The sequence below is a fragment of the Bactrocera latifrons genome, unplaced genomic scaffold, assembly GCF_001853355.1.
Source record: "Bactrocera latifrons isolate USDA-ARS-PBARC rearing strain unplaced genomic scaffold, ASM185335v1 scaffold_0, whole genome shotgun sequence".
Classification (NCBI taxonomy): domain Eukaryota; kingdom Metazoa; phylum Arthropoda; class Insecta; order Diptera; family Tephritidae; genus Bactrocera; species Bactrocera latifrons.
Window position 1 is genome coordinate 1,309,115 of NW_017534406.1, and position 21,403 is coordinate 1,330,517.

Here is a 21,403-nt window from a genome sequence, read left to right on the forward strand (position 1 = left end):
AAAACAAAATTTTAGAAAAAAATAAGATTGTTTTATCATCGACTAAAATTTATATTTTTGGCAGAAACAATAATGTTGACGGAAACTACTGTTTAAGAAAAAAAAAAAAAAATGAACGCAGGATTAATTGAAGTATATAAATACATTCAACTAATTCTTCTCAAAAAGTTCAAAAATATCGTCGTAATTTTTCTGCACGATATATTTCAAGTCAGCAACAACAAACAAAAAAACGTTAATTTGGACTAAAACTAGAATAACCCTTCAAAACAAAAGTTTCCTTTGTACCACTGAAGCACTTGAATTCAATTATTGCTATGCTATAGTGATCCGATTTGAACAATTTGTTCGGAAATTGTACCAACAGACAGACTGTCATGGCCAAATCTATTCAGCTCGTCGCACTGATCATTTGTGGTATACATACATAAGTATATGTTTTTTTGGGTCTTCGACGTTTCCTTCAGGGAAACTTCAGACTTCGTGTAGAATTAAATATAGCATCTTCGGGCTATAAAAATTATTATAATAACTGGTATAAAACACAGCAAATAACAAAAATCATATAATAAATATGATTTATGCCAGTTGTGTGCTCGATTCGCGTTTGAATCATCGTAATGCTCTTCGTTGAACAGTAGTCGAAATCATACATTAAAAAACTTTGTTTTTTTCCCAAAATAAATTCGTTAATTGCTATTCGCTACTGTCAAAGTACACAAATATGCATGTATGTAGTTATATTACTTTAGAAAATGTAATCGAGGAACAACGGTTGCACAGGAAAAAAAAATTAGGAGAGTTCAGGATATTGGAAAACAATTTTTAATTAGAATTTGCCGGCTACAAATACAAAGTTTCGATAAGTCAAAAATAATATTAATATAGTTTTATGCAAATTATAGGCATTATTTACTTTGAAAACTTATCTAGACTGCTAAATATTACATAATGTTTATATTTCCTGAAAAGAGTTAGTCGAATTACATAATTCATAAAAAAAAAATCTTAAATAATGATAAAGTAATGGTCATATCAGGTATACATAACTTCACACGCTTTGTTTGACAATACAGCAGGAGAAAGCAAAGTGTCTGTCAAAGTGCAGAAATGCTTTCCGTGCTTCTCTCCCATAGAAATGGCTACTCTTGCTTGGCGCTTGGAAATTCGTATAAAGATGAGTTTACCCAACTTTTCTCTAAGCTCTGCTTTGCCTTGATATGCACGAAATCAAATAAAAGCATGTAACAAACGCATCTGTCAAAGCAAACGTTTGATAACTAGCATAGCAAATATTAGACGTCAAGCGCTGCAAAAGTTGTTTGTGAATCAGCCATAATACCTGGCTTGTAGCACGTTCTCGCCTTCTTTTGTATGCAATCCTAACAGTTTGTAGCCATAATTGGACCATATATAACAGTTGTATATGTACTCTCCCACTCCTTTAATGCTATTCCTGTGTGGCTATTTCACTGCTTATTTATTCCTATGATTTCCTACGCGCCAATATCTCAACAAATCCGATTTATTTTTCCTTTTTGCATTTTGCACAATGCGATAATGCAATATATGGTGAATAATCAAAGAAATATCATAAACCAAATTTATCTTAATTGTTATAGAACTGTAACTGTACAATGCATTTATAATTTTTTGTTGTTGTAATTTTTTCATTCATTGCTTCGGATACATTTTGTATATATGTATGTATGTATATACATATACTAGACTTTAGAATATTCGTTTGCAACACAAATTTAGCAAATTTTTGAAATAAAATGCAAGCCATTTTCAATTTTCGTTTAGTGGAACCCAGTGCTGGCTGGACAGCCTGCTTTCAATAATAATTTTGTTTACTACTTCGTTCCTTTTTTTTTTTGAAATATATTTCCTGCTATAAATACACAGTTGAGTGAAGTTCGGTTTCTATTAGAATAGTGATTTTATGCAAAACTTTGAACTTAAGCGGAAAAGTAGTACAAATTTCGAAAAAAATTTAATAGCGAAGTACATAAAGTCGCTTACAGTTATATATAAATGTACAGTGGCAACAATTTCAGTTACTTTTCGAATATTTTATAATAAATATACGCTCTTACACAAACTTCAATAAGCGAACTGCACTAAAAGCAAACACTATAAAACTGCTCATGACTTGACCTTGACAAAAGATATAACTTTCTAGAATTTAGTCTACTCCCATGCATACATGGCATAATTCAATGCCTATTGCTAAAAGCAAGAACTCAAAAACAAATACGGTTGCAATCAGCTGTTGACAGACAGGAGACCAACCAAATGGGTGGGGTGGTGGGTAAGCGGAAAATAATATTGAATTGAGAAGTGTCGATTGGCTTTTGTTTTGGTGCATTTAAGTGTCAGTGGCTTTTGTGTCCATTTTTAGCGCCTGCAAGCGTTTCTCACAGTATAAACTGCCGATAGGCTTCGCCAGCGACGCCGCCAAACTCTTAGTTATTGTTAGTGTATTAACGCTACTCGTCGTGCTCGTTGTTGGCTGATTACACGCAGCAACATTGTGTTTAGCGAGCGATGGATCAATCGCAGCGACCCCAACGGCAGCGTTACTGTTGTTACTAATTGTAGTGGTAGTGGTTGTGGTGGTGCCGAGCGTCGTTTCACTGCTGCCGTCATCTGTGTGGATGTATTGCATTTGTGGCGTAATGCCTGCTGTGTATGATTGCCGCATGATGGGCAGGCGATAGTGGAAATTGGCGTTGCTGCTGCTGCTAGTTGTTGTCGACGTGGTTCCCGTGTTTGTTGTTGTTAGTGAATTTGGCGTTTGCTTTGTTGCGCCCACAGTGAACGGTCCGCCATTTGCGTCAACACCTTGCGTACAGCTGCTACGCCGCAGAATTGCGCCATCAATGTGGGTGGTGGTAGTGGGGGCGGCGGASGTTTTGGCAGCGGCAGCGGCGGCGGCGGCGGCAACAGCACTTTCCGTTTTCCAATTTGCACTATTGCGGCTACGATCTGTAATGGGAAATTTATTTTTCGTACAACTCAAGTCCAATTCAAGCGTATAAAAACGGCCGCGTGTATACTTTTTATTTTGGTTTTCTAATATGCTCGCTGCTCCGCCTGTGTTGTTGGCGCCACCGACGCCGACGCCGACGCCACAACTGCTGATGCCCGTGCTTGTGCTCGTGCCGACGCTACCGCTGCTCACGCTCGTACTCATATTCGCATTCAAATTCGTGCTGCTACAACTCGTATTCACGTTAGCATTCGCATTGTTGTTATTGTTGTTGTTGATGTTGCTATTGCTATTGCTGCTTATACTAATGCGCTCGATCATATTGTTGTCCGAAAATCCGCTGGCCATCGTCGGTTGTCGCGATATCGTACAAATACTGCTCCGATTGCTGCTGTTCGTCGTTTGTTCGCTGCTGCAATTACTGCTGCTTATTGTCGGCTGACTGGAGGCGGTGTTTGTACCGGTCGTATTGCATGAAAACGCTGCCGTCGTCGACGAGGCAGGCGTGATGGAGCACCTTTGTATCGCAATGCCGTCCACTTCGTCCACGTCGTCGTTGGTCAGCACGGACGGTGCCGCAATCCACTGCGTCGAACGATTCGTGTCTTCATAATCGCTTTCATCGCTGTCGGAGGTGATACGCAACTCATTGCGCATTTCGCGTCCCAACGACGAAGTGACACTCACCGAGGCGGATGTGTTGTGGCGCGTTTTAGCTTTCGCACGCGCATCCAATTTGTCCTCACGATTATTATCACCTTTTAATTTCGTTTTCACATTTAGTTCAGCCTTTGTTGTACCATCCTGCAGCAAGTTTTCACAGCTGGTCTCGTAAACACTAGCCAGCGGTTGTAGCTTGCCGCTGAGATGCGCTACCGCCTTGTGCGTCGCCATATAGCCCAAGCCAGCTATGCTTTGTGTTGTTAATACCTTCGTAGTGCCGCTGCTTACTTCCGCACCAATACCACCAGCAATAGCGCCCAATGCAGCGGACGCACCACTCTTACCTTTGGTTGCGCGCGAGCTACCGCTCAGCTCATGCAAGCGCTCCACTTCATTGCGGTCACGCTCGAAATCCATATATTTCTCCTTCTTCGATAGAATATCGGAGGGCTCCGCATAGAACGAGTCGAAATTCAGGTCAAGAAATAGTTCCTGTAGAAATCGACGCGCATTCATGCGATAACTGCTGCGCCCCAGCGTTTTGCACACCTCGGAATAGAGGCAAATATCTTGGAAGGCCGCCGGATGCTTCTGCTTCAGCTCCAGCAGTGCCTTCTTCGTCAGCCGCGCACTGACCGGGTTGGCCAGACGTTGCACGTTGAACAATATGTTGGCGGTGAGGCGATCAGGCATGCTCTCCTCGCTCAGTATGCTTTCCGGCGAGTTGAATGAGATGTCCGACAGCTGTATAGTGGAGGAGCTTTGCGTGTTTTGCTGCGGCGCTTGTGTCTTCGTACTCGACTGTTGTATGCTTGGCAGTTGTTGTGCGGCTGGTGGCTGTTTGTTGGTCTTACGCGCAACGTGTGTAGTTGTTGTGGCACCAACTAGTGTACCACTGCTGGTATAAAGTTCACCGCCTGTGATGAGTGCGGCACCGGCGGCGGCGGCGTCACTCTCCAGGCGCTGTGTATGTGTGCGATTACGTCGTGCACGTGAACAATGGAGGCAATTGTTGCGTCCGTGCTTGGCGCCCAGCCATTTCGAACGCTTACTCACCGACGACACGTCCGAGAGCGACGATATAACCGAAGATTCATCGCCGCATTCATTGTTCAAAGAATCGTTAAGGAACTGTTGATTCGCCGTAAGCAAATTTATATCCATCAAATCCTGATCTTGTATGTCGCGTGAGACGTAGGTGCGTCCCACATTGCGGGTAGGGAAGAGATCAAGCAGATTTTTCGGAAGACAAATACCTGTAAGTAAGAGGAGCAATTAACCTTGGCATTCCATATAACAATATAAATGAAAAAAATTACTAAATATAATAAAAAGAAGTGGAAACATTAGCGTGGTTATACATATACAGACTGACAGACGGACATGGCAAACGCCCTTCACCTTGTTACGATACACAACCCAAAAAACCTTCAATACTTGTTGATATTCTAAATAATACAACCATTTCTCACCAGATTGTCCTGTCTATTTCAGCATGAGCCAGTGCGATGCGTCTGAAAATTCCCTTTCATTTGACACCAAAATCATGAAAATAGCTTCAGATTTGCCCGATTTATTCCGATTCAAAGTCATTTTGTTTCTCATACTCTGCTCTGCTCGTGTGGGCAGCGCTGCTGTGGATCTGTGATTTTTGCAATTTACAAAATCGCCGATTTCCACCAGGCGACCATAAAAGAGCAGCAGGTGGATGCCAGAAAAAAGTGGCTGGTGCATGTAGATATGTATGCACATGGATGTAGATATGTAAGCATGTATGTATGTATGCACGTATGTTTGCGGCCGACCAGCAGGTATGTACGTATGCATGTGGGCCAACGGATGTGACCCGAGAGGATGTGTACAAACCGGAACCGGAAACTCAACAGGTACCAACTTCAACCGGATACAAATTTCCGGAAACGGAAGTAGCCAACCGGAAACGGACCTTACTAACCGGAAGTTGTGGTAAACGGATGTATAATTTCAGCAAGTAGGAAGTAGATATACCGGTCACCTTCTAAACGACATGAGCATCCGGCCGATCACTGTGCATGTGATGTATAATTTCAGCAAGTAGGAAGTAGATATACCGGTCACCTTCTAAACGACATGAGCATCCGGCCGATCACTTCCTTTGGACACCTTCGTTTCCGGGAATTCATATCCTGCTGAAGTTGGTTCGGGGCATACTTCCGGTTCCGGTTGGCTTCTTCCGTTTCCGGTCGGCTGCTTCCGTTTCCGGAAATTTATATCCGGTTGAAGTTGGTACCTGTTGAGTTTCCGGTTCCGGTTTGTACACATCCTCTCGGGTCACATCCGTTGGCCCACATGCATACATACATACCTGCTGGTCGGCCGCATACATATGTGCATACATACATACAGGCTTACATATCTACATCCATGTGCATACATATCTACATGTACCAGGCACTTTTTTTTGGCATCCACTTGCTGCTCATTTATGGGCGCCTGGTAGAAATCGGCAATTTTGTGATTTATAAAAATCACAGATCCACAGCAGCGCTGCCCACATGAGCAGAGCAGAGCATTTGCTTGGTATAAGAAACAAGAGGACTTTGAATGGGAATAACTTGGGTAAATCTGAACCGATTTTGATGATTTTGGTATCAAACGAAAGGGAATTTGCAAGGCAATCACACTGGCTCATGCTGAAATTGGTAACAAATAACCGGTAATAAAAAAAAGTCGATTGAAGTAAACTAGTACACTCGTTTAATGTGAGCCAATTCTCAGCTTAACTTAACTTTGCTTTTAGAGCGACATGCAAACCAATTTTCAGTATTTAAGGTTAGAGAAAGTCCTTTCCACCGCGTGTATGAAACTACGCAAGTGAAAGTAAGTGGTATTCCTCTGAATTACTTGAAACTGTTTTATGAATTTACAAAACCAAAAACACCGCCAAGAAGGTTATACGAAATTGACTCAGATGAATGCCGAGAAATACTTTTTTAATAAATATATAAAAATATAAATTTTTTTGATACTTAATCTACTCGTTTCTCGAGTAACTATATCTAAAATAAATATTGACAATAATTAAAAATCGCCAATGTTTCTTTTACCTGCATAGCAAGGGCCCTTCAAATCGTTTTGTGCTAGAAACTTTGGTGCCGCCAGTGTTGGCAACGGTACCTGCTGCAATTCCTCAAAGTCCAAGCGCCTGAAAGTATATACAAACGTAGTAAATAAAAATATTTGATGTCAATTCCAAATATAAATTACGGTATGCGCAGCGAAGATTGCCGATCCAAGCTGCGCACTTTCATGCGACGCTGCGACTCGCCAAAGGAAGATTTGCGTGGCCGCATCACCGACGAACCGAGTGAGAGAAACTCAATGCGATCGATAATGTCGTAAACGTCTGTCGCCGACTCGGAGACCATTGGTCGGCAGTACTTTCGCAATGAACGTAGCTGCGCATAACCTTTTATATCCGCCGGACTGAGTGAGGTATTCAGATATGAAGCACCAACCAAGGAGGTGCCACGCAGTATTAGACTTCTTTGCGGTTGCACATCCACCACCAGATTCGACATGCTCGGTATAGGACTCAACGGAAATTGCTGGAAATCGCTGCAAAATGGTACATTACATTCATATAGTGTTAACTTTTTAAAAATGTATTGAAAAAAACTTTGCAAACAAGCGCTCACCCCACATTCTGTATACGCATGGTCACCGACTCACAACTGCTCACACCCGATGTATTCGAATCGGTGCACGAGTTGTAACGTATGCGATGCGCCGGATGTTGCACGCCCATAGCGCCAATGGCCGTGCCGCTTATTAGGCTGATCACATCCGTAGTTTTCGACTCCGACAACGAACGCTGATGTTTGCTATGGCGCATGTATGTGCTCTCCGGTAGAGTTTTCGATTTGGCGCTAACCGTTTGCTGCAGCGTCGGCTGGTGTTGCGGTTGCGGTCTGTCTCTTATACACATCTAGATGTGTATAAGAGACAGCATCCGTAGTTTTCGACTCCGACAACGAACGCTGATGTTTGCTATGGCGCATGTATGTGCTCTCCGGTAGAGTTTTCGATTTGGCGCTAACCGTTTGCTGCAGCGTCGGCTGGTGTTGCGGTTGCGGTTGCGGTGGCTTCGTCGTGGCAATATCATCGCACGTCCTACTGCTGTCCGCGGTGGTATTAGCATCTGGCGCTTCGGAGCTAGCGCTGGCGGCGCCGCCATCATGGCCCGTCGTACTGCTGCTGCTCAAGAGCAAATTCCAATAGCTACCCGTATATGAGCCATCGATTTGATCATCAATGCCGGTGTAATTGTACGGTGGCATGTCTTCGTAATGATGCCGCACCGGCGTGTAGTTATTCGACATCCAATCCTCCGGCTGATGCACTGGCCAAACTGTGTTGCGATCGTGCCGCACACTCAACCAATCTGTATAGGAGGGTGTGTGGCACAATTAGTAAATTCAAAGAAATGTGTATATTTGATACAAAATGGCGAAAGTACATACTTAGCTTGTAGAGTATATTAGCACCATCGTTTGTACCGCCAATCAGACCCAGCACATTGAAGCAAGTCGATCGTATTGAGTATACGACACATTTTGTGGCCAGTATAACCAATTTCTCGTAGATTCTGTAATGGGAGAAACAAAATTTATTAAAGAAAGAAATTATAGTGCTAAAAATGATGGTGCCGGAAACCAAACTAAAGAATATAACACCTCTAAAATGTTGTCCTAAATTTTCAAGTTGATCCGCATAATAGTTTCGGAGATACAGCGTTGAAAACTTGTGCACTTTGTCCCACTATTATTGTCACTCAAATCTTTAAACGCGTTTTCCTCACAACTATCTTTTTGAAATCGGTTGGCAAGATTTCTCGAGAACTGCTCATCAACCGATCTTCATGAAATTTTACACAGCTCTTACAATAATACAATTCTTAAAGACAGATTGGATAAAAGATTTTTTCGATGACAATTACAGAGTTTGTCCGGAAAGTAATATCACTGAATCGATTTAAAAAAAATTATTGAACCAATCGTTACAATTCATTAAAAACTCTCAAAATAGGCTCTTTCTGCGTCGATGCAGCGCTGCCAGCGCGATTTCCAAGCCTTGAAGGCGTCACGGAAGGTATTCTACGGAATAGCCTTGCGAGCCAAGGTGCATGCTGCTGGAATCCACTCCGTCATCTCAAAATGCTTTCATGGGACTTCCGATTGACTCTTCGTTATAGTCTCTTGAGGACGTCCACGTAAAACTTGGCGTTGACGGTTTGTCCAGGAGAAACAAATTCATGGTGGACGATGCCTTTGATGTTAAAGAAGACAATGAGCATCGTTTTTACTTTCGATTTGCTCATTCTTCAGGTCTCCATCAGCGATCTCTTCCCGGCCTTGCAAAAAGGCCTGGTGCCACCGAAACACATCCTATTACTTTTCGGACAAACCATGCATTTGAAAAATTAAAAGTCGCAAAATTTTCACTGAAATTTTTAGTTTTTTATAAAAAATGTCTGGCAAAACTCCAATTTTCAGTTTTTTTCTACGTCCAAGTTCTAAGTTAAGGTTTTAACTAAAACACGTATTTTTTCCCCTTTTAGATGATCCTATAAGGAGTTGTTCTGCCAACGCGGGCTCATATTTTTTCCAAGGAGTCACCAGTAATGGTGTCGCATTGGCCGAGTTTAAAATATATATATTTTTTTTTTCAAAAATTTCAGAATTTTTTGTTAATAGTGTATGTTTGTAGCAATAAAAACTCTAATAAAATATTAAATTTTTTATATGAGCAACAAAATTGTTGAAAACAGGCTTTTTTTACCCGAGGATACCCATGTAACGCCTTAAGTCTTTGCTCACATTTTTTTAATTTTGTAAATATATAATGTTTTCAGACTTACCTCGATCCCGATTCTACGAAATATTCAATTCCATTCGAGTGCGTCGATGCGTGCCCAACGGCCCAAATGGCCGACTTCAATTCCAGACACTCGGCATCATCCGTGCACTTGCCACGACTAATCACGTCAACCAAATGCGGTAAATCGCCATATTTTCGCAATGCCGTTGTACCCTGAGCCGTTTGTACCATTTGCCCGTAGAGATGAGGTGGAATATTTGGAGGAATTATAATCGGTCGGGTATTGCAATTACGACGACTATAGTGCCCATCTTCATTACGTATGTGCAATGTTAAACTGGAATGTGTATTAGCCTCGACAAGCAGGACATAGCTTTACAAGTACAAACACAGTTATTATTATTTAACATTTCTTTTCTTCAGAATTCAGAAGCATTTAACGCTCACCGTTTATTATAGCCGCTCTTCCAGTACTCAATCTCTTCTTGTATGCGCGCTTGCAAACGATTCAAACCACGCGACAGTGAATAATAACGCGCCATTATTAAGCGTCCACCATCGCCAAGTGCCTTTAGATCCGGCCATAAGCTAACAATCTCCTCGAGATAATACTAAGAATATTGAAGAATTTAATTATTAGACTTTTGGCAAAAGAAACAAGCGATGTGACGCACCTTTTCGTGACAAGCCTCTTCAAGCACATCCAATGCCGCCAAAACGACACTACGGTCGGGATCTTTCGTCTGCTGTATGATCAGTGGGATACCCCAGACCTCGAAGTTGTGCAGACGCGCACGTAGCAGCACGGTCAAAAATTGTGTGGCATACAAGCGACCACTACGCACTTTGGCCGCAGTTAAAGCCTTCTCCAGCACCTTACGTGTCACCGATTCTAACGAGTAATCTAGAGCGGAGACAGCTAGCTTCACATAGCACACATGATCCGTATTGCGCACCAAATTTATCAAGCTACAATTGGGAGATGGAAAATTAATTATAAAATTTCATTGACAGCGTGTAGCGTTACTTACTGCTCAAACACAGCCGTGTCGGTCAGTATACGAATACCATTTTGTGCGCGACACATGCGGCCAATGTATAAAAAATACTGCTGACACATTGTACTACTCATGTGTTGTGGACTAAAGAGGCAGTCGTGTGCACGATTTGATGTGCTCACCGCCAGCAATTGTTTGCTGATGTCCGAAAAGTAATCGGTGAGTATGCGTATGCTCTCCATCTGTGGTGGAAAAAGATGAATACGTAAAAATTACAGCTTTCAATGATTGCATAAATAGATTTAAAAAAACATTTTAAAATTAATAGAAAATATAAATAAAATATATATATACAAAAAAAAAATATATAAAAAAATTAAAAAAAAAAGAAATAAATTTAAAAAAAATAAAATAAATTAAAAAAAAATTAAATCAATTTAAAAGAATTAAAAAAAGAAAAAATAAATAGAGAGAGAAATGAAATAGAGAAAAAATAAATAAAAGAATTACACAAAAAATATATACAGAAAACTATAATAAAAAAGAGTAAAATATAATTTAAAAAAACCAGAAAAATTGCATAAAAACCAAAAAACGGAAACTGTTTCGTTAATTCTTAACAAGGAAACGCTCGGTCACGACGGTGACGGATGATAGGGAGTTGGATGAGTTAGGTTTACCGGCCATGCAAAGAGGTAAATAGAAAAATGCGAGAACTCATTGCTCGCTGGATATATATCTGATATGTTAAGGTCTATTATGGATAAGTAGGAGTTCAACTGGCTACAGTATGCAGAACGAAGTTGGGCAAGGGTCACTCTATATTTTGGGGGCAACTCGAGCTCTTTTCCTGCAATCGGTTGTTGTTGTAGTAGCAGAATTCTGCCGAATTCAAGGACTGCGATAAAAAAAATCTAGGTCCATTCCGACTGTCGTGAGCAATGATTGTTTTTGATCGATCAGTATGTATTTCATTGTCTTGTACAACAATCCATGATATATATCGTGGATATATATTGACAAATGAAAACAAGGACTTAATATCGAACGAGTTGTTTGTATGACAGCTATATCATATAATGGTCCGATGTCGACGGTGCCGACAAATGAACAGCTCTTTAAGGAGAAAGAGGCGTGCACCAAATTTCAGATCAATATATGGATACATAATAATATGGACACATGAACATCACGAAATCGAGTCAGCTACTCAAGCTGACTATGTTATTGTTGTAATTGTTATCTATATCTACTCGGACTATAGTATACCCTGTTAATGGTATTAAAATAAAATAAATAAAAAATACCATCGGATTAGCCAACAGCCAATCAATGAAATCCAGGCCTGCAATAACGAACGCTGGCATAGTTCTTCCAGGTCGGCCCAAGTCTTGGTGAGAAAAGCGATTTTTACTAGGTTTGTAATAGTCCAAGAGCGATTTGAGGAAATTGTTGACCGTATCGTCGACTCTGCGCATTATGTTCGACTGCAAAATAAATTATTATCATAAAAATGTGTATTACAATGCCATTAGGAGCAGCTTACGCGCAATATGGTGATAATAATATCCCAGTCCCAACCACTATCGTCCGGCGACGACAATACATTCGAATCACGTATTAATTTAGCCACACGCTGATTTTCGAAGAACGGTAATAGTTTTCGCTTGAAACGGAAGCTTGCACGACGAGATGAGGATGGTTGCACGTTCGATTCATCGCTGGATGAGACCGAGTCGAGACGCTGCCGATCGCTGGTGAGCAGACCACCCCCAGCGGCAATACCCAGTGTACCGCCACTGGTCAAATGGCCGCCGACTGGCGGCGATTGCAATGCATTGCCACTAAACGAACGCGCATGATCCTGAGCGTTGATTTCACGACGAAACAGACGTGTTTGTATTAAGGCTGAAATGGTGGAAATTTTGAGTTGTGATGAGGGTAATTTTTACAGTCCACCATTAATATACTTACATCCCCCTTGTATAATACTATCCAAAAATAAACTACATGATGCAGGACGATTGCGTAGCATTTTTTGGTAATTTTGTAAAGCTGATATTGCGGCGGTGGCGTTTTGATTACCCTGAGTTGCGTGCGAAATTAGTGTCGGCAGTGCCGGGCTGGTGCTGCAGATATCCGCCGGTAAATGCGTATGCATCAAATGCAAGATTTTACCTACAAAAACAACAATATGTAAAAAAAAAATGAAAATTTCGGGACAGTCAGACATACCAACTAGCACAGTGGCACGCACCGACAGATGCGTATCGCTCGATCTGATCACCTCAACGAGTGCATTTAAGAGTCCAGTCTCTAGAAAACAGTATAACAGTAATGACAAATGTTGCTCGCAAACATTTGGCGCACGTGCGGCCAAACTTGGCAAGATAAAGCGTCCTTCCATTGCAACAAATCCATTGCTGAGCAACCAGGCATCCTGCAATGCAGTAAGTTGTGATGAAAATTCTCTACTTTTTATTTATTTTTTATTGTTTTATTACCTGAAAGTCTGACGGATCGACAGTCTGCAAGGCTATCGTGTAATCATCCGTCCAGGGCGGTTGTGGTACATTCAAAAGTTCGTAAAGCAAATCCAATATTGCTTTCTAAAATACAAAATTTCAATTTATTAAAATAAATAATCAAAATAATAAATATATAGCAATATATACCCGGAACACGGTAGTTACTAACTGAATCTAATTACTTACTCTCACTTCCATTTGATTCAGATACAGCGTATCCACTATTGCTTTCAACCCCGACGGTTTGCTGGGATTACAGAACTCAATTGTACCGGTCCAACTGCGCAAAACCGACAGCAATGCCAGGCGGCAACTAGTATAACGCAACTCACGGGCATCCCTAAAACAACAACAGGTATAGTAAAAATAATGAGTAAAAAATAAACTTTCATAAACAAGTCGGCGCTTACTTATTTTTGTTCATGATGCCCAAACGGTATGTGAAATCGCAATAGGGCGCCGCGAGGCAATCCAGCCGCACGCCCGATATGTTGCGCGTCTGCGGCCACTCCAGCAAATACAGCAGCACGCCGCACAGGCTCTCAGCGATACGTGGATTGTGACATTCTAGGACGTTGCGTGTAATTGCTGTGACGCCGCCGCAGACGATCAACAGCACAGGATTCAACACCGCGAACTCACATAGTGTGGCCAGGCAGGCGCGCAACATATTGTCGCCGTCTTCAATGCCGCTATCGGCGAGCGACACCAGGCAACGCACGAGCACAGGATTGATGTCGACCGGTGAAATGGCCAGCATCTTGCGAATCTGTAAATGAAATAAGAATTTGGTAAGAATTGATATTAATTTGATGAATTCATTTTGTAGGTACCCACCAATTTCAGTGCTTGCACACGTTCATCATCGTTCTTCAGTAGCACATCGATGGAGCGGCATACTAAATGTTGCAGCTGCATGGAGTTGAATATTTTGACATCACGTGGTGTCACCAGCACATAACGGATGGTGCGCAACGCGGCAGCACGCACTTGCGTAAATGTGTGAATAAGCGAGACGCTCAAACTAGAAAAGTGAAAATGCAAATAAATTTATTGCTAAAGTAATAATCAATCGGTGTAGATATATTATAATTAGCAAGATACGAAATGAAAAAAAAAAGATTACAATCAAGTCAAATAAAGATGTCATACTAGGACAATGGCAAATTGTCTTTCATTTTATATAAATAAGGAATCCAATCTTGAGGCATGTGACATCAATGGACTGAAATGAATCTCTAATCAACTATAATGCGCCGCCCTCTATAAAGAACGTTTCCGCTTTCGTGTTCTCTAAACAAAAGGAATTCGGGCGGTCTTTTCTCTGCCCATATACCAGCGAAGAAGTTGTGGGTGGGAAGAAGAGGAAGTTGGAAGAGAGGACCAATGAGCTTCTTTACGGATGAGTCAAAGCTTAGGCGGAAGGTTGCTCGAGGTGTTTACTGTCAAGACCTCTCTATGAACTCCAGCTTCAGACATCCTTACAATTATAGTATTTTCCAAGCAGAGGTTGCATTTATCAAGGTAGCAATACCACTGCTCCGGAGTGCATCCTCCTTCAGAGAAGTGACCATCCATTCAGATGGCAGGGCGGCGATACTAGCTTTGTTCTCATTAACAGTGCGTTAAGGTTTGGTCAATGAGTGCCTAGTCTCGCTAACGATAGCACCACATCTCTTTGTGATAACACTGGTATGGGTGCCAAGACACAGCAGAATCGCAGAAGATTGTAAAGCTGATAAGCTAGCAAGGAAAACACCCTAGAACCGCTAACAGTACAATAGGAGCGAGCACGCAAAATCCGTTTGACCCAACATCGATCGCAAGGTAGCCTCTCCCAAGCTATGGGAATCTTACCAGACACCTCTTCCAGAACCTGTAAGGAAGAATACGAGGTGGAAGCAACTCAACACTTTCTTCTTGATTGTCCCGCGTTTTGGAGGTCAAGCATGGGAGCGTATACCTTCAGACCTCCCACCGAACTGGCGAGAATTGAAATTAAGCGCCTGTGCAAATTTGTATTGGCTACTAAACGTTTTGCTAATTTATAAGTTCGAACACAGGAGTGCTTCTTTTTTATGGCTTCACAAACGACTACATACAGCAGTCCACGTGCGACCCTTCCAGATCAGCCAACTACCCTAACTTAACCAAACATATAAATGTCTCAAAAACGGACCGAAGTTATACAAATTTATAGTCCCACTATTATGCAACGTTTATAGAAAGTTTTAAAATAGTAGAGGATTGTAAAATATCCTCCTTCTTCATGCACTCTTAGGGCATTCGTGTAAAATATGAGGCGTGCCAAATGCAAACGACTTTAACAGGAGTCAGTCGGACTCTTGATCTTGTACTAAACCTGCCACCGGTCTGTTTTCGCTGAAAACTACGCAGTAAAAAAGAGAATTGGCGAAAAACACTAAATATTTATGCGGGTGGTTTGAATATGGGAGGTGTAGTGGGTGTGGGGATAATGCCCAGAGTTATGTATAAGACCGCATTTTAACTTTCCTGACCAATGCAGTCTATTTAAAGCATTTAGCGTATAATGTATCTGCAGGCAACTCCAGAGTCAACATCTACATAGACAGCCAAGCATTAGTCAAGGCAGAAACCTCGTATCGCTTACAGTCCAGAACTGTCTTGAGAAGCAGGGGAGAAGTGTGTCGCCTGGAACACGCGACTCCTCTTCTACTAACGAGATCGACAGTTGTAAATCCATGCATTATCATTACGGCAATCTAAACACGGCAAGGGAAGGTTAAAGTTCGATGGATGAACAACTGCAAAGAACACATGTAAAGCGGTAGATCAAAAATACACAAAGTTCCTTCTCAGTCTTGATAGAAGAGACTCTGGCAACATGATTGGAATTCTCACTAGTCACCGTCTGGTGGTGCACTTGCCTGCAGAATGGAGCTGACAGTTAGAGATGACTGCAGGAAATGCAAAGAGCAAGGCAGCAGGGAAACAATGAAGCATCTCTTGTGAACTTGTCCCGCATTGGCAAGGCTACGCTTTAACAACAAAAACTGGTGTATGCGTGGCTCACGAGCTTACCAGACTAACCTAACTTAGCTTTTTAGATAATTTGGCTTTGATTATAGTAGCCCTCAACAAGATATTACTCTGAAATCTTTCTCGTTAAATCTACTGTCCAGGTTCGGGAATCCCGATTTTGTGTTTTCATCATTTGGGGTAACCTTATTTTATTATGACAAAATAGTCTTCTGATAGTTATAGATCTCAACTCTTAGATATCATGTGGAAAGGACAAAATTTAAGCTGCCGTTTCTAATGGATTAATATTTTTGAATTTAGAATACAATTTAATACTGGAAAGGAAAGTGTCGCAGACGAGGTTGCAATTAATCTTTTTAGTTTACTATAGTCAGTCTAAAGACGAGTGTATATTTTCTGAACCATCTCTTTGAACTATCTACACGAGCCTACCTTTAGTCGTTTTACAAAATGATGTTTATTCCAAAAAAAAGCAAACCTGATAATAATGCCGAACGAATCAATTTGGAGTGTTTAAGGTGAGATATAAAAAAGCAACACTGATATTACAAATGTTCCAATATGTTCGAAAATAACAATGAAGGAAATGATGAAGGCGAGAGACTTTTAGATTAAATCGAAATAATACACGTCTACTTACCAATAGAGCAACTCTTCTGTGTTAAAGCCTAAATAATTTTTTGGATTATGTGCCTCCGTCTGCTGCTGTTTGCAAAGTGTTGCCAGACCGTTAAGCAAAAATAGGAGTTTTGTATCACTTGTGTTGCGGCAACACAGAGCTCTATAGATATCATAGGCATTTTCTATGTTATATTTACTGGGGTCCAGTCGATAGTAGTCTTCGTGATCTTGTGGAACTGGAAATAAAAAGAAACGTTGAAAATATGAAATTTGAATATGTTTTTTCTAATACTATTTAATAACTATGAGGAAGGGCAAATTTTAAGCAATAAATGCTATAGGAGCGATTGTGTATGTGGTATAGTAAGTTTTGATTTCTTACATTTATATTAATTATTTGTTATTTTTTNAACATGAGAAAATTTAATTCTGTTTCGAATTCTCATTTCAAATCCAAAATTAGTGCGAAAGAAGTGAAACGCAAAACGTTTTATTTTATTATTATTAATATCCGTCTTCCTCACGGTTCTCTTTCAAACCATTAATACCACAAACGTGACCGCAAAAATTTTATTTTTATTGCAAAAACTGGACGCTAAAAAGGGGGAAAAAAAGTACAGTTTTAGATTTGCTTACAACTAAGATACAGAAGATAATAACGGGTGATCCAAGTAGACGTACTTTTTCAATATCCTTTTTTGACAAATCACGCGCGTGAGTCGTCTCAAGTTCTGATTTCATTTTTGTTGCGTATTATTTGGCATTTCGTCATGAAAGGAATTACGAGTGAATAACGTTGAGAAATCGTTCAACTTTATTACGAAAGTTCACATTCTGTTAAGAATGTATTATTCACAACATCACCCATCTTGAGACCCAGCATTCATTATTGGATAATATTCGACCGAATGGACCACACGCTCAGCACGTAGTGAAGAAAATATAGCAGCCGTAGCTGAAAGTGTACACGAAGGCCTTGGAGGGTATATCGATCTTCCCAAGCGACATCTCTTCGTTCTAAAAAAAAACAATTTAGAGCGAAATTTTGTTCAGCGATGAGGCCCATTTCTGTATCAATGGGTATGGGTAAAATTGCTGGATTTGCGACGAAGAGCAACCGGAAGAGATTCAAGAGCTGCCATTTCATCCACAAACAACGGCATGGTGTGGTTTTTGGTCCGGTAGAATCATCGGTCTATATTTCTTCAAAAATGATGCCGATGAGAATATAACCGTGAATGCTGACCGCTATCGCGCCATGATAACCGACTATTTGGTGACTGAAATTGAAGCTCATGATCTCGGCGTCATTTGGTTTTAATAAGAGGCACCCACTTCCCACATATCGCATCAATCAATGGATTTATTCAGAGAACACTTCGGTGAGCAGATAATTTCACGATTTGAATTCAGATAACTCTTAAGTGGACCTTATTATCGTACGCCTATAACCACTAGCCACACTAACGCATGTTTAAAACAAAGCTTTAAAATGTTTTCTTCCCTAATATGTGAGTAAGACAACCGTAAGAGATTGAAATGTCATTAAACTATCAAATTACCCAGAAACAAGTTGAAATTCAAAAGGACTCGGAGGTGTGAAAGTTAATAAACACCAATGAACAACTTAACTTGAATTTCTTCGGGGCGTTGAACGTGAAGGGAAATTTAATACGGCACTAACCTACGACACGCATGACACTCTTTCTGCACCGCATTATACTCGTATTTAAGTATTTACAAGCTATGATTATCGAAGAAAAAAATAATAATCAAGAAAAGGGTTGAAAGAAAGAACGTCCCTTCGCTGTTTACGCAACCGCCGACAAACACCTCCATCGCCACACACGCACGCAAGCTCATATGTTCGTATGTGTATGTGTGGAGTTGCGTGTGAATATATATATACGTGTGTGTGTGAGAAATGCATTCATACACTCGTGCATATCTGGGTTAAGCGTTTATGACGAGACAACAATAAATTCACCAACCACGCACTGCAATCAGCTTTGTCTACGCACTTGTGAGCTGCACTTAACAAAAAAAAAAAACAAAAAATCAACAACAAAATGAGAGTAGGTTTCGCAAGTTAAGAAAAAAAGGAAGTGCGCGTCCACATTGAGGACAGCTGGAGCTGCAAGTGTACATGTCTGTCGCAGCGGCTGAGGATAAAATTTCATTTTCTGAATGGATATCGAGACGCTAGTGAAATGCAACAACACGTAAGTGCGAGTACAGTTATGAACAAAATAATAGCGGATATATTTTGTGATGAAAATTCGAATAGATAATTTCAATGAACACACTAAAAACTATTAAAATTTGCAGGGAATAATATTTAATAAAATATTTTCAGATCGATGTTTGGCGCGAATTGGGGATTCCAAGTGCAGTGTTTCCAGTCTTCCTCTGCTTGCTCCTGCGGACTGCGTCGAATACTCGCAGAGCTGGAGTGTTTTCTGTCATTTGGACGGAATGACCTAGCCAGCGTAGCCGCTGTCTCTTTCTTCGTTGAACTATATCAATGTCGTCATGCCATCGATTGCGACATTCGCCGTTGCCAATGTACAATGAACCATAAAACTTCCGCAGAACCTTTCTCTCGAAAACTTATAACGTGCCATCGTCCATGCCCATATAGCCGGATGGGGATGATGAGCGACTAGAAGAATTTGGTCTTTGTTCGTCAAGGGAGGATTTTACATTTCAATGGGTCCATATTTCTTCAAAAATGAAACCGACCATACTTTTAAACGTTAATGGGGAACGCTACCGAGCCATGAGTAATTATTGTTTTTTGTGCAAAAATTGGAGGATGTTGATGCCAACGACCCTTGATTCCAGCAAGACGACGTCACACACCAGATGGCCAACGAAATAATACATTTATTGAACGAAACTTTCGGTGAACGCATAATCTCGCGTCGTGTCTGTGGGGTGTCCTACAAGATCGTGCGATTTAACACCACTCGACTATTTCTGTGGAGTTACGTGAATTCGCTTATCTGCGCAGTTAAGCGGGAGAAAATTGACGACTTGGAAGAGAACAATCGGCGCGTTATTGCTATCAGACTGCCGCGCAAATACTGCAAAAAGTGTTAAAAAATTGGGCCTCTCGGCTGTAATTACTTCCCGCTAAGACCGGTGACCACTTATCTTTATAATAAAACTTAATTCTTGGACATGTATTAAATTATATGTCCCCTATTTCTTCTTCAAAACCACCATTAATCTGGTTTGGTATCATTTCCGACTTATGTGGTTAAAATCAGAAATTTATGGAAATCATTATTTTAGGTATATAGGGGCATAGACAATATCTGAGCGGACTTTATACATTTCCGGCAATAAAAACATTGTGATCAAGAGAACATGTTGAATTAATTTTATTAAAATATCACATATATTGACGAATACATACGGTCAGTTATACTCCAAATTTGACCATTTTCAAAAGAGTAGTGTCTATTTTCAAACACGATTTCTTCACGAAGTATTATATGTATGAGATTGCAACTGATAATGGACGAATAGACCACGTCCAGCACACAGTGAAGAAAATATAGCTGAGAGTGTACACGTGTACCGTGGATAATCGATTCGGCGCCGTTCGCTTCAACTCGGACTGACATATGATGCGATTTGACGCATTTTAAGACGATAACAATACTATCTTCAAAAAATAAATGTCAAAGAATGTTCTTTCGAATGTTAATAAACGTTCCCCATCAAAGTTAAAGTTTCTGTGTTTTTCCTTTAAAAAAGTAGGGAACCTCGAAATGGATCTCTCCAACATAAGCCTACGAACTTCTACGGCACTAATGCAAAGGTTTAAACCCTTCTTTGGATCTGCGCCTATCGAAGCAGTGGTTTGCTCGATATATGGTATCGACAATGAAACCATGAAGACAAGGAAAGTAATACCATTCGTAATAATGCCATTACTCACAAAATCTTTATTTCAAAAAACCAGGTAGCTAGGCTAGCGTTTTCAATATACTAAAGACATGAGAAACGAAGAAAGATAATTCGTGCGCTTACAATCGGGACAATGTATCATAATCCGCGTAAGAAACTGCGTGTAAATTGTTTTAAATTGCTATCACTTCTCGAAATCTGGTAGACGACGAATTTTTTCTGTCCTCAAATATAAAGGAAACAGTAGATGAAAAGGAATTCATTCATTACGATAAATATTCTTGATTGTCTAGAATGAATTATTTAATCCAGGGCCGCTTATAACGAGGAGAAAGAAAATCAACGAGCGGAGCCTGATAAAAGAGGAGCCAAGTTTTGAAGTAGGCGTGCTATTTTCAACTATGCTAACGGTAAGAGTTATGAAAACTTTTGTTTCATATTGATATCATATATATAAAATGGTTAGCTGCTTATATAGCAATTTCCATGCAAGCGCGGTTAGGAAAAACCCATCAATTTTTTTTTTTACTGATTAAATAAGCTTTAATCTCAACTAGATAGTATGCAACTTTTAGTGATTGTTTTTTAAAGACCTTGTGGTAGATACGAGGTGTTCAAAAAGTATCGCAAATTTTGTGTTTTTTTCAAAAATTATTTATTTATTCATGAATATCTATTTTGTCCCCTTCAAAGTAATCGCCATGAGATATTATATACTTGTGCCAACGGTTTTTCCAATCTTCGAAGCACTTCAAAAAATCATTTTTTTATCTTCTTCAGCTCCTCCTTCGATGCCG

General features: G+C 40.5%; 1 protein-coding gene across 8 annotated transcripts in view; it reads right to left on the bottom strand.

The window, feature by feature from the left end:
* Positions 1-1,407: 1,407 nt before the first annotated feature.
* Positions 1,408-21,403, bottom strand: part of LOC108978818 (rapamycin-insensitive companion of mTOR) — a 265,251-nt gene continuing 245,255 nt past the window's right edge. For 6 of the 8 annotated variants that reach the window (XM_018949323.1, XM_018949400.1, XM_018949474.1 and 3 more), the window contains 19 exons: positions 16,708-16,924; positions 13,881-14,067; positions 13,454-13,812; positions 13,230-13,383; positions 13,020-13,124; positions 12,751-12,955; positions 12,490-12,693; positions 12,062-12,423; positions 11,823-12,002; positions 10,549-10,757; positions 10,192-10,486; positions 9,965-10,128; positions 9,558-9,890; positions 8,161-8,285; positions 7,727-8,081; positions 7,336-7,560; positions 6,905-7,255; positions 6,745-6,842; positions 1,408-4,914 (listed from right to left, as the gene is read on the bottom strand). In XM_018949323.1, the coding sequence (XP_018804868.1) occupies positions 2,372-4,914; positions 6,745-6,842; positions 6,905-7,255; positions 7,336-7,560; positions 7,727-8,081; positions 8,161-8,285; positions 9,558-9,890; positions 9,965-10,128; positions 10,192-10,486; positions 10,549-10,757; positions 11,823-12,002; positions 12,062-12,423; positions 12,490-12,693; positions 12,751-12,955; positions 13,020-13,124; positions 13,230-13,383; positions 13,454-13,812; positions 13,881-14,067; positions 16,708-16,924 (6,671 nt within the window). In that variant the 3' untranslated portion in view covers positions 1,408-2,371. Of the gene's footprint in view, positions 4,915-6,744; positions 6,843-6,904; positions 7,256-7,335; positions 7,609-7,726; positions 8,082-8,160; positions 8,286-9,557; positions 9,891-9,964; positions 10,129-10,191; positions 10,487-10,548; positions 10,758-11,822; positions 12,003-12,061; positions 12,424-12,489; positions 12,694-12,750; positions 12,956-13,019; positions 13,125-13,229; positions 13,384-13,453; positions 13,813-13,880; positions 14,068-16,707; positions 16,925-21,403 lie in introns of all 8 variants that reach the window. The other 2 variants (XM_018927193.1, XM_018927268.1) reach the window with 2 other exon arrangements.